Source organism: Dama dama, chromosome 8 (assembly GCF_033118175.1).
Source record: "Dama dama isolate Ldn47 chromosome 8, ASM3311817v1, whole genome shotgun sequence".
Lineage (NCBI taxonomy): Eukaryota > Metazoa > Chordata > Mammalia > Artiodactyla > Cervidae > Dama > Dama dama.
The window spans coordinates 49,691,143-49,704,782 of NC_083688.1; the positions used below are offsets into that span (position 1 = coordinate 49,691,143).

At 40.6% G+C, this 13,640-nt stretch overlaps 1 protein-coding gene across 1 annotated transcript in view; it reads left to right on the forward strand.

Moving 5' to 3' along the window:
* DNAH7 (dynein axonemal heavy chain 7) overlaps positions 1-13,640 on the forward strand; it is a 249,362-nt gene that overhangs the window by 231,941 nt on the left and 3,781 nt on the right. The window contains exons 58-62 of the mRNA XM_061147985.1: positions 326-511; positions 2,854-2,991; positions 6,793-7,023; positions 9,624-9,776; positions 11,047-11,224. Of these exons, the coding sequence (XP_061003968.1) occupies positions 326-511; positions 2,854-2,991; positions 6,793-7,023; positions 9,624-9,776; positions 11,047-11,224 (886 nt within the window). The remainder of the gene's footprint in view (positions 1-325; positions 512-2,853; positions 2,992-6,792; positions 7,024-9,623; positions 9,777-11,046; positions 11,225-13,640) is intronic.

Sequence of the window (13,640 nt, forward strand, 5' to 3'; positions counted from 1 at the left end):
GTTTTGAACGTCACTTAGCAGTGCTGGATTTTGAAGGATGGGATTATGTTCTAATTTATTTTTGCATCAGGCACATAGTAAGTGGTCCACTAATGCTGGTCGAATAGCAGGTGAGTTCACAAGTTATAGAGGATTTCTTTTCTTTGCACTGAGGGATTGAAAATGACCACAAAAAGAGACTCTGGGGAAAATTGCAGTAAAGTAGCTGGGAAGTGAACATATAAAGGGAAATTGTGGAGATGCAGATGTTTTGTAAACAACATGAGCAAACGGGAGACACAGTTCCTGAGTCTTGCCTGGCTGAGCGACTGGCGCTCTCCCGCAGGAACTGCCCTACGACGCGCTGCGCTACATGACCGGCGAGTGCAATTACGGCGGCCGCGTGACCGACGACTGGGACCGGCGCACGCTGCGCAGCATCCTCGACAAATTCTACAACCCGGAGCTAGTTCAGAACCCGCGCTACAAGTTCGACTCCAGTGGCATCTACTTCGCGCCTCCTGCTGGTGATGTAAGTACACGTGCTCTTCACGAAAACTGAAAGCACTAAAGCATGAAATTCCCCTGATACAGAAAATGGTGATTTTTTTACCCCAGAGGCTTTTTGTTGTTGTTGTTAACCATTGTGTGCCCTTCAGTCTTACAGGGACAGAGGCAAACGCTATGCAAAGATGGAGTTAGTGATTTCCTGTTTGCTGTAGTGTGAGGACTATCAGAAACGCTCCTCACCCAAGAATGTCTTCCTCAGTGACCTGAAATTCTCTTACTGTGAATTCAGACCTTTGGGTCAAAAGGCATTGCTCCCAGTTAAAATGGGAGAAATGAAGTCGCTCATTTCTCGTGTCCGACTCTTTGCGACCCCATGGACTGTAGCCTACCAGGATCCTCAGTCCATGGGATTTTCCAGGCAAGAATACTGGAGTGGGTTGCTATTTCCTTCTCCAGGAGATCTTCCCAACCCAGGGATTGAACCCGGGTCTCCTGCATTGTAGGCAGACGCTTTACCATCTGAGTGGAGAAGGGGTTAGTTACAAAATAGTATTAACAGTAACAGTTAATATGCAGATCATTCTTAATTATTTACAAAGCAGTTACATGTAATTATCTCATTAGAGCATCGAATTAACATTGATGCTATTATTCCTCCTATTTTACAAGTAAGAAAGTAAGTTCACTAAACTTAAATAACTTGCCCAAGATCCCAAAGGTAGAAAGGGACAGAGCATCACACCTGCTTCACAAGACCAAGGTTGTCGGCTCCTATTTTTTCCAGTCCTGTCTAACAGATGTATTTGCCTTCAGATTATCACACAGTAGACTTCTAGGGACTGCCGGTACAATTAAATTGGTTCTCGGTTTATTCCCAGAAGTCAAAAGGGCACATATTGAAAGTTAAACACACAGCCACAGGCAACAGAGGCACACGCCTTGACTCCACACCCACTTGGATGAGCTCTGGCCGCGGGCAGACACTGAGAGAGAGGAAGAGAGACACCAGTTCCAGAGTCCCGGTCACAGATGGGGCGGGGGAAGTCAACACGGGGAGTCATGGCAACAGGATTTCCAGGGATGAGTTGGAAAGTAAGAAGACGGCAAGCTAAAGTCAGGTTGTGTAATGTGACCCATATTGAAAAATCATCAGTGACCAATTGTCCCACCTCACTGTGTATATGTGTGTATATGTAAGTGTATATGTATATATATGAATGTGTATAATTATACATATCCTTCCCTGATTATACATATCTTCCCTGGTGGCTCAGATGGTAAAGAATCCGCCTGCAATGTGGGAGACCTGAGTTCGATCCCTGGGTTGGGAAGTTCCCCTGGAGGAGGGCATGGCAACCCACTCCAGTATTCTTGTATAGAGAATCCCCATGGACAGAGGAGCCTGGCGGGCTACAGTCTACGGGGTTGCAAAGAGTTGGCAATGACTGAGCGACTAAACACATGTGAGCATCAAGACAAGTATGGAATCTTTTTTTAAAATCTTTTTATTAAACTTTGTATTTTATGTTGGAGTATGGCTGATTGACAATGTTGTGATAGTTTCAGGTGGACAATAAAGAAACTCAGCCACACATGTACATGTATCCATTCTCCCCCAAACTCCCCTCTCCTCCAGGGTACCACATAGCATTGGTTCCCTGTGCTCTAAAGAAAAGTATGGATCCCTGGGTTGGGAAGATCCCCTGGAGAAGGAACTGGCCACCCACTCCGGTATTCTGGCCTACAGCAATCCATGGACAGAGGAGCATGGCAGGCTACAGTCCGTAGGGTCTCAGAGAGTCAGACACGACTGAGCAACTAACACTTTCAACCCTCATGGAATCTTGATAGAAGTTTATGTAAATATAAAACATGTGTGCATGAGTATAAAAGATTTATATTAATGGTGGTTATTTCATGATGATAAAATCTCAGGTAATTTTTACTTTTCTGAATTAAGTGGATTTATCACAATAAGAGTAAACAAAAAAATCAGAGTAAAGCAGAAAAGAAACTACTGTGGTAAATTAAGAACAGTCATCAGCAAATGCAACACGGAAAGATTTCTGTGGAAGAAATTTCTAAATGAAGTAGCCAGGATATTCCTCTCTCCGTTTAAAAATTCATTTCAACTGAGTGGGACATTTTTTTTCTCTTTCTAAATGTGTCCATATCTTTTTTTTTTTTTTTTCCTTTTTTTAATGCTTTGGCCCTGGATGAAAGAAAATGAAAGCATTCAGTGTCCAGTCTCACAGGCTCATCCACTCAATAACCTGAGCACTGAAAATTACCTCTTTTCAGTGAGCAAGTTCTACAGGATAATTGATTTCTAACCTCCTGGCTCCTTGTTATTTATCTTTGCAGCACAACAGCTACATTGAATACACAAAGACACTGCCTCTGACCCCAGCTCCGGAAATCTTTGGGATGAATGCCAACGCCGATATCACTAAAGATCAGTCGGAAACTCAGCTGCTGTTCGATAACATTCTTCTCACACAGGTGTGTGATCTGTGCACTGGTGGATTCTGAGGCTGCAAAGGATGGTCCCCAAGCAGCATGAGCCCACTCAGGAGAGGCCCAGGCCCAGGATTCCATCTGTTCAAGTGGAGAACCATTTTTAGGAAAAGAAAAGAAAATACGTACCTTAAAAATAAGTTTAAACATAGAGTAAATGAATGTGTGAGTTTTGTTTTCACCAGGCTTTTGATTTGGAAAGCATCTTTGAGTATCATTCTGCTGCCAGCAGTTCTTTGAATAGCATTCTTTGAGTATCTCTGAGTATTCTTTGATATCATTCTGCTGCTAGGAATTCCATTTTGCCTCTCTTGGCTTGAATTATGCCCCAGAACATATATTATGTCCTTTATAAATTTCTTAAAGTGGAAGAATAGTTTCAAAGGTGCCTGGAAGCAGTTTGATGCCAGAATTCGTCTAGAATTTTCCCTATTTAATTTTCTAGTCTCTTACTGATGCAACGTTTTTAATGACTTATCTTTATCAAATGTTCCAGAACATTTAACCTAGTTTGCGTAGTTTTTTGTCACATCAGTATTTTATCAGATTATATAGTATTTAAAATATAATAGTAAGTATGAAATAAATTAAAAGATTTAGGAGAACTGTTGCCTCTGAGACATGCAGCTCTGCTGGTGAGAGCATAAATGTAAGGGCACATCAGAGGATGACCTCTGAAGGCACCAGGATTCAGCATGCCATGGCACAGGTTAGTTCTTTGAATGAAAGATGTTTAATCTTACTTGTCTATTAAGAGATCTTCTATATTGTTTTCTGTTAGAAGATATGCTTGTTTGTTTTAGTTCTGAAAGCAAATTAGTCCAAATGGTGAGTTCCCTTAATGACTGCATGAAATTTTAGTAAGTTAAGGATGATTATTCATTAAGCAAATTATTCCCCTAACTGATTTCAAGCTGATCTTTTTTTTATTTTTATGGAATCTCAAAGTAATAATAATAATAGTTAATTATTTTATAGTGCTTCTTGTATGGGAGCACTGTTCTAAATGGTTTATGCATAACAGTGTAATGGTTAGGACAGTCCTGTGAGGTAAGATGCTAATTATTCCCATTTTATAGCTAAAAGACTTAGACACAGAACGATTAAGTAATTAACTCAAGGTCAGCTAGTACAATTTAAAGCCAGGACTCTGCGCCAAGTAGTCTGACTCACACTAGTTTGGCTCCAGAATCTGTGTTTTAAGCTGTGTGATACTCTTTCTAGAGTCTAAAAATGGAATAAACCTCAAAGGCAGATAACCAGAGATGCTAGGGGAACTAAGAACTGGATTGAAAGAAAGAAAGAAAATGAAGTCGCTCAGTCATGTCTGACTCTTTGAGACCCCATGGACTGTAGCCTGCCAGGTTCCTCTGTCCATGGGATTTTCCAGCAGTAATACTGGAGTGGGTTGCCATTTCCTTCTCCAGGGGATCTTCCCCACCCAGGGATCGAACCTGGGTCTCCTGCATTGCAGGCAGACTTTTACCATCTGAGCCACCGGGTAAGTCCAAGAACCAGACTTCTTTGGTGGCTCAAACGGTAAAGAACCAGATTGAGAGGATGGACTAGTGTGCTGTCATTGATGGAAGAGTTCATGGAACTTCTGGCTCTGGTCTGTTGTAAAATGACATCTGCTAATAAGGGAGAAAGGACAAAGACCATGTTTTGATGTCCATTTAATATGTTAATACCACTAAGATCAATTATTGCTCGAGCATGAAATCATATATGGACAAGAATACATAGATCTTTAGCAACTTTAGTGCATGTAGTATGCAATAGTCTGACAACAGGAGATTTATAGAGCCTTCGGCTTTTTTTAAACTTGATGGACTGTGCCATATTACAGAATACATAAAGCAGTGGTCGTATTCCAACAGAAAATGACTCAGAATCAAACAAACAAGTTTAAATACACTTGGGATAGGATATCTTCTCAGTATGTGATTAAACAACCTCTTTCAATATTCTGCAACTCAGATTGGCAAATACAATTAATGTAATGGGTAGGCAGGCGTTCACTGATTCCACATTGAGTTTACCACAGTTCAGAGGCAACCAGAACAGCGGTTTAGAGAGCAAGGTCATAAGGACAGGACCTTCACATTGCATGTTGAAATAAAATATCTTTTGAAGTGAGAGGAGCTAGTGGGGTTGAGAATGTTACTTCTGCAGAGCTGTCTTGAAGTGCTAGACTTGCTTTCAAATAAGAAAATTGTTTCGACCTAAAATATTGTTAAACTAGAAATGGAAAGGTTGAATTCCATGATGTCTCCATGAAAATGTATCCCACTTATCTTTATTTGTTTAATAAAAGGAAAACAACTGTTAGAAGATTTCAAATGGTGTTTATGAAAACACCATTTAAGAAGAGACAGTTAAAAAAGAACCCAAGTTAAATAATTACAAATAAATAATACCCTTTTGCTCTTAATTCTCAATATCAGTTGGATATTACTTTTAAAACGTATCTCCCCAACTGTGTGATTCTGCTGTGTGAGAAATAGGTATAGGAATGTTTGTGTTACTAAAATACTTTTCTTACATTTTTGAAGGGTTATAGGCCTAGGATTTATTTGTGGGGGGCGGGGTGTTTGATGGAGGTGCAGCTCTTGTTAGAAAACAGTAATGTTTTTAATGAGTTTATAGTACATTGTATGCACATCAAAATACAAATAGAAATCAGCATATCATTCTTCAAATGCAACAGAAATAGATATTTCACTAGTTTTGACCAAATATTCATTACCTTCTTTATTATCCGTAATTTGTTTTATATATTTGGTTGTAAACCTAGTAGTTTGGGATTGTGGTAAAGGATTACTATATTAGCATAGCCCCCCCCCCTTTTTTCCCTAGCTTGTAATTAATACTAACATTTAATTTTTTATTGCACATTTTTATAGGAAGGTGTTAGGGTACCATTAAAAATCTTCCTAGAAACTTTAGTAGAAGTTACTGTCAATATGTATGGAATAGATCCAATATAGAAACTAGAAAATATAAAATCTGAAATAAGACTAAACACAATTTCCTGGGGCTAAAAAATATGAGATGTATTCATTTATATTCTAATAGTGCTCATTCTGTCTCCATGCACACACACACACACACACACACACACACACACACACACACACATTTATTTTGAGGATTTAAAGGTTTTCTCAGAAAATATAGATTCATTTATATGGTGCCACTATAAACTTAAGAAATAAAAATTGAAATGAAATTCCCCTTCCTTGCTTCCAGTGTGAATTACTAAAGTCTGCCCTATCTCTATAACTCTTCCAACTGCTTGGAAGATTAGAGCTTATTTTCTTTGCCCTCTTGGATTCAAGGAGAAAGCTATATCTCTGCTTTTGGCAACCAGTAGGCAACAGAGTTATTATTAGCAAATATATTTGTGGCAAGCTTTCTCATAGCAAAACCAGATTTCCTCCTTGTGGGCTTTGATACCCATCATCACTTGACCACCTCACCATGGTGAATGCTTTTGCTCCCTCTGTCCACAGCATCTGCCCTTCCCTCAATTCCCAGAGAGCACAATGCTTCCTCCAGACCTCCTTTTGCTGTGAACATTGTACATAAACTTCTAACAGCTGTTTTTCTCCTAAAGCTCCATTCCCATGCCTGTTACCATCATGTCAATAAATCTTATGTGGAGAAGAATCATAGATAAAATAGCAAAGTAGTACTCATTCTTACAAAATTTAGGAATTTTCCCATCCAGCAATTCTTAGACCTTTGTGAGCATATCTGATTCATAGTTTGAATTCTTCCCAGTCTCGTTCAGCAGATGCTGGTGCAAAATCATCGGATGAAGTGGTAAATGAGGTTGCTGGTGACATCTTGGGTAAACTTCCAAACAACTTTGACGTTGAGTCTGCAATGAGGAGATACCCAACCACGTACACTCAGAGCATGAACACAGTGCTTGTTCAAGAAATGGGACGGTTCAATAAGTTGCTGCAGACCATAAGAGACTCATGCATTAACATCCAGAAAGCAATCAAGGTAAGGGAAAGTCCAGCCAGGAAAAATCATCAAAATAAATCATTCATTTACTCGCCAGCATGTATTGGGCACAGATTCTGTGAAAGTGCTTTTCTTGGTTCTGGAATAGAAAGAAAATCCCTGCCCTTAAAATGTGTATGGAATTCTGGGGTTGGCAGTTAATAAGTGGGTAAGTGAGTATAGAGTGTGGTATGTAGCAGTCATTTGCCGGATGAGATACATGCTAAGAAGGCAGCAAGTGTTGAGGTAAGAAAAACAAAGCTTCTGCCCTCAGTGAGCTTACCTTAGTGAGGGAGACAAACAATTAACAAATAAACTTTTCAGTCAATGGTAAATTCTATGGAAAAAAAATAAAATGGGATAAGGATGTGGAGGGTGAGAGGTGGGAAACACAGTCATTTGGAGTCAGGCCATTCTGAAGAGAGGCCCGATGGGAGGGGCAGGCCATGGAACGTTTGGGCAGTGGGTTGAGCCGGCAGGAAGGCCCTGAGAACAGCAGCCTGGCGTGGTCGAGGGTACCATAGGGAAGGCTGGCTTGGCTTGAGAGGAGGGAACACGAGGGAGATGGTAGAACAGAGAGGAAGGCACAGGCTTGCGATGGCCTTGTCGGCCAAGGTTGGGATCTTCAATTCTATTCTAAAGTGCAAAGGCAAAGGGAGGCCTTCAGAGGAATTTAAGCAATAAAGTGAAATGACCTGTTTTGTATTTTTAAAGATTGCTCTGATCTCTGCGGAACGGATTGTAGGGAAACCAGAACATAGGCAGAAGCCAATTATACGATGGAAGTCTTCCAGCTGAGTTGGTTTCTTGTCGTAGCGGTGGAGGTGGAGGAGAGTAGTTGGTTATGAGTTGTTGTTGAAAGAGGAGTCTATCTGGCAGGTCTGTTTGGCTAAGTATTTGGCATCTTGTGTCTCCTTAACCTGGCTCTCCCTGTATCCTTCCTGGAAAGTGAAGGCCTGGCTTTCCACGTTCTGGGAGATAAAAGGGGAAAGAGGCCTGTGGGAGCTCAGCGGCTGGTACACGTGGATTCACTTAAATCCCGATTTCGGGATGGGAATCCTGACACCAACTCAGCCTGGCATTCTTCCCCTCTATGAGGTTCTTCATTTTCCTGTCCAGGTTTCATTCAAAGTAGGTGATGTGCAGTTTTGTGGGGAAAGACCCAGGACTCTGTGTTTTAAGGCAGATCCCAACAGTCTTCATTCGAGCACCACCTTCTTCTCCTCCCTGGCTAAGGCCATCAGTTCCAAATATCTTGAATATCCTAGTTGATCCTCAGCTTTGCCCTCTGCCAGTTTAGGATCGAGTTTCTCCACACAGCTGAGTCAGCTGCCAACATGCTTTCTAGCTCCCAGTATCATTCTGCTTCTTTCTGCACCTGTAGGCTTATGGGGGTTTTTTGGAGGTGTAGTATTTTTTGTTTTCGGGGAGTGGACTTGGCCATACCACACAGCATACAGGATCTTAGTTTCCCAGCAGGGATCGAACCTGTGCCCCCTGCAGTGGAACCGTGGAATTTTAACCACTGGGCCACCAGGAGGGTTCCTACGCTTGTGCTTTTAAGAAATAAATTCCTCTACCGTTATTTCAGGGTTTGGAGAATGAGGAAAATGAAATGTGGGTGTTTAATCCATTAAATTTACTCTGAAATTTTCTCCATATGTTAGCTGGAATGATATTGTCAGCTATGGAGAAAACAGAAATGATGGCACCTGGCCCAGTTGCAAGATCACATAGGAATTTTCAGGGGTCTCAAAGTTTTACCATCTGTTAGGATCTTCAATTTTATTCTGAAGTGTAAAGGTAAAGGGAAGTCTTCATTATGCAATGACGTAAAATGATCTATTTTACATTTCAAAATGGGATTAAAAATCAATTAGACTTCACAGTTGCAATCCAGGATATTCAACCTTTCAAGGCACTTTGAATCATTTTGCTCATTTTATATTTATCACTATCCTTTCAAGATGGTCAGGACAGAGGTATGTTAGCTGTCTATTTAATAGATAAATAAACTTAAGTCAAAGTTAGGCTGTGACTTAGTAGACAGTGAGAAGCCGAGTGTTGATTAAGATCTTCCAGGCGGGGCAGAATGGGTAAAGGTAGTCAAAAGGTCCAAACTCTCAGCTACAAGACAAGTCCTGGAGGTACACTGTACAGCTTAGTGACCACAGTCAGTAATACTGTGTTGCTTATTTGAAAGTTGTTAAGAGAGTAGATCTTAAAAGTTCTCATCACACAAAAAAATGTAACCATGTATGGTGATGCATGTTAAGTAGGCTTATTGTAGTGATCACAATATACACAAATATTGAATCATTATGTTGTACATCTAAAATTGATACTTTATGTCAGTATTCTTTATATTTCAATAAAAGAAACTTTACATTAAAATTTGATTAGATTAAAATCATTAATATTTTTCCAAGAAATAACTCAAAGATTCCACGTCTTACTTGTGAGCCAAAGAAAATACCTTTTCGTTCTCCCTTTTTTTTTTTTGCTATACTTAACTAATCATAACTGTAAACAAGTTTAATTATAAAATTACTCAAATGTTAGAATACTGTCATGTCAAACAATGGTTAAATGTGTTTCAGGGACTTGTAGTGATGTCTACAGAACTTGAGGAAGTGGTTAGCAGCATTCTGAATGTCAAGATCCCAGGAATGTGGATGGGGAAATCGTACCCAAGCCTTAAACCCCTTGGGAGCTATGTGAATGACTTCCTTGCAAGACTAAAGTTTCTGCAGGTGAGTTCATCCAAATACTCACATATTAGGTTTCTTTTGATTTCATTTTCTTCACTAGGATTTGCGACCCCATGTACAGTAGTCTGCCAGGGTCCTCTGTCCATGGGATTCTCCAGGCAAGAATGCTAGAGTGGGTAGCCGTTTCTGTTTCCAGGGGATCTTCCTGACCCAGGGATCAAACCTGGGTCTCCTGCATTGAAGGTGGATTCTTTACCATCTGAACCACCAGGGAACCCATAACGAGCATTATTGTCTAGTTTTTCTGTGCATGCCAAGCATAAATGACCACTACTCAATATCGCATATAGTTTATGTAACTGTTGCACTAAATTGTCAAAATACTAATATTGGAAGTAGAATCACTGGAAGCTTCTTTAGGAGAGGTGTTCATGTTCAGTGAAGTTAGAAATTCAAATCAATGACATTTGAAGAGAAAAAGGGACTCGCTGTGTTGATATTTCCATTGAATATTTAGCTTTAAGAGATCCCTACGACAGATTCTCCTACAAGGCCACACACGCTACTAGTAAGGAGAATTATTTCTTCCTTGTGCAGCACTCTTCCAGGTCATGAAATCACTAGATTGCTGTTTCAGCCCAAGTCAGTAATGGGCTAATTGTCTTGGAAATGTAGAGTGGGCAGAAGTCTGCCTCCTAATTACCTGGCAATATTGGTTCTTAACAATGTTCTTATTAACAGTTCTGTTAGAAGTATTAATTTCCCAGGTACTATATATAATGCATCAAAAATTGCCTGTGAGGACATTTCTCCAGGGATGGACTGACTAAACTCCCCTTTCATAATATAGGCCTTCTGTAGTACTAGTGAAGTGAAGTCGCTAGCTCCTCCGTCCATGGGATTCTCCAGGCAAGAACACTGGAGTGGGTTGCCATTTCCTTCTCCAGGGGATCTTCTGGACCCAGGAACTGAACTCATGTCTCTTACATCTCCTGCATTGGCAGGTGGATTCTTTACCACTAGCACTGCCTGGGAAGCCCGAAACAGTCACTGGGCGTGTATAAAACAGGCATTTGTATCTGCATTCATATCGCTGCACAAGCTGGTACAGTGGGTATGAAATTGACGCCAGAACACAATATGCTGGCTGTTTTTCAAACTTTGAGAGTATGGCTTTTTATTCCTCCAAGTGTTAGCTTATTACTTTACGTGAGAATCATAGGGGGAGTGTTTGGGGCAAATTTTATTAAGCCATGTTGCATTCAGAGTTAAAAGGCTCTAGCGTCTGGACACTTGTGCTTTGACACCACAGCAATGGTACGAGGTCGGCCCTCCTCCAGTCTTCTGGCTTTCTGGCTTCTTCTTCACACAAGCCTTCCTGACTGGTGCCCAGCAAAACTATGCCAGGAAACACACCATCCCCATCGATCTTCTTGGGTTTGACTATGAAGTGATGGAAGACAAAGAGTACAGGCACGCTCCAGAGGATGGTGAGTGGCAGCAGTGGGATGGGTTGGCTTGTATCTTGACACTGAACAAAAACATCACCTTCTTGCTCAATTTTCTCAGCTGTTAAAAAGGCAGAATGAGCAAAAGAGAGCAAGGATAAGAAAAAAATGGGGATGACATGAATCTGAATAAAGAGTTTATGTCCCTTACATTGTTTTAGTCTTACACAACTTTGTAATTCTGAAGTTATTTCTAAAAAAATATGTTGGCTAGAAAGTAATCATCAAATTAACAATACATGGGATAATCAGCCACAATCTTTTTATGGCTTGTTGTTTTAATTGATGTACAGTTGATTTCCCATGGTCTGTTCATTTCTGCTGTAGAGCAGAATGATTCAGTTATACATATTATATGTATATATAATACATACATGTTTTATATATATACACACACACACATCCTTTTATATTCTTTTCCATTATGATTTATCACAGGATACTGAATATAGTTTTCTGTGCTATGCAGTGGGATTTTGTCGTTTATACTTCCCATATATAATGGCTTACACCTGCTAACCCCAAACTCCCATTCTACCCCTTCCCCAGCTCCTCCCCTTGTCTGTTCCCTCACAAGTCTGTTCTCTAGAAGTCTGTTTCTGTTTCATAGATAGGGTCATTAGTGTCATAGTTTTAGATTCCACATATAAGTGATATCATACGGTATTTGTCTTTCTGACTTCACTTAGTATGACAATTCCAGGTCCATTCTGTTGTTGTAAATGGCATTATTTCACTTTTAGTGGCTGAGTAATATTCCATTGTGTATATGTCCCATGTCTTCTTCATTCATCGATGTATCGATGAACTTTTAGACTGCTTCCATGTCTTGGCTATTGTAAACAGTATTGAAGTGGACACTGGGGTGCATGATGTATCCTTTTAAACCATGTTCTTCTCCAGATATATGCCCAGGAGTGGGATTGTGGATCATATGGTAGCTCTATTTTTAGTTTTCATTACTCTGAGAGATGAATCAAAAAAAGATATTGCTGCAATTTATGTACCTATGTTTTCTACATTCTACCTATGTTTTCATCTAAGAGTATTTTAGTATTCATTATTACATTTACATCTGTAATCCATTTTGAGTTTACTTTTGTGTATGGTGTTAGTGTTCTAATTCATTTTTTTTTAACATGTAGCAGTCCAGTTTTCCCAACACTATTTATTGAAGAGACTATCTTTTCTCCACTGTATAGTCTTGCCTCCTTTCTTGTAGATTAACTGACCATAGGTGCATAGGTTTATTTCTGGGCATTCTATCCTGTTCCACTGATCTATATTTCTGTCTTTGTGCTAGTATCATACTGTTTGGCTGACTGTAGCTTTGTAATACAGTCTTAAGTCAGGGAGCATTGCTCTGGCTATTCGGGGTCTTTTGTGGGGTCTTGTGTCTTTTGTGGGGTCTTGTGTATTTTGGGGCCATGAAAAAAGCTACTCACTCTTAAAGTGACTTTAAAGTGGCCACAATGCCATTGTAAATCTATCTAGATTTAGCATCGTACAGTCTACATGTATTTGCCTAAGATTTGTCTTAACTGAATCACCGTCTAGCACCCAGTTATTCAGATATCAATGGGAAAAACACTGCAAAGCAAGCAGGAGGCAGGAAGGAGTGAAGAAGGGCTGGGGATGCTGTCACCTCCACCCTGTGCCGACCACAACTCACAGAAGCAAATTGATTCACAGACCACGCAAGTGAAAGTCACTCAGCGTGTCCAGCTCTCTGTGACCCCACGGACTATACAGTCCATGGAATTCTCCAGGCCAGAATACTGGAGTGGGTAGGCTTTCCCTTCTCCAGGGTATCTTCCCAACCCTGGGATCGAACCGGGGTCTCCTGCATTGCAGGCTGATTCTTTACCAGCTGAGCCACAAGGGAAGCCCAAGAATACTGGAGTGGTAGCCCATCCCTCCTCCAGCAGATCTTCCCAACCCAGGAATCGAAGCGGGGTCTCCTGCATTGCAGGCGGATTCTTTACCAACAGAGCTATCAGGGAAGCCCCACAGACCAGGAAGGGCTGTTAAAACAGGACCCAGTTAGTATCTCCTGTCATTTTGTTTTGTGTTTTCCATATGGCCCATGAGAGACAACAATTTATTTGTCCCCATCACATTTCTTATAAAATTGATGTTAGGTTGGAGGGAACTTTTATCCCCATTCCCGCTGTTCTTAAGGGGTTAAGATGAATTCTTCTCTTTACTCCCTCTGACATAATCTTTCTTTTCCAAGCAAGGAATAGATCACCCATTAGTTAAAGCCAGACATTTACTGGGCTGTGCTTACCAGTCCGCAAGGTCAGTGTATGAAAAGCTCTCTGGGACCTGACTGCAGTCTCCTTGACTTTCTCTGTTCCCATCTATTATTGTGATTGGCCTGCAGACTTAGGTCTGG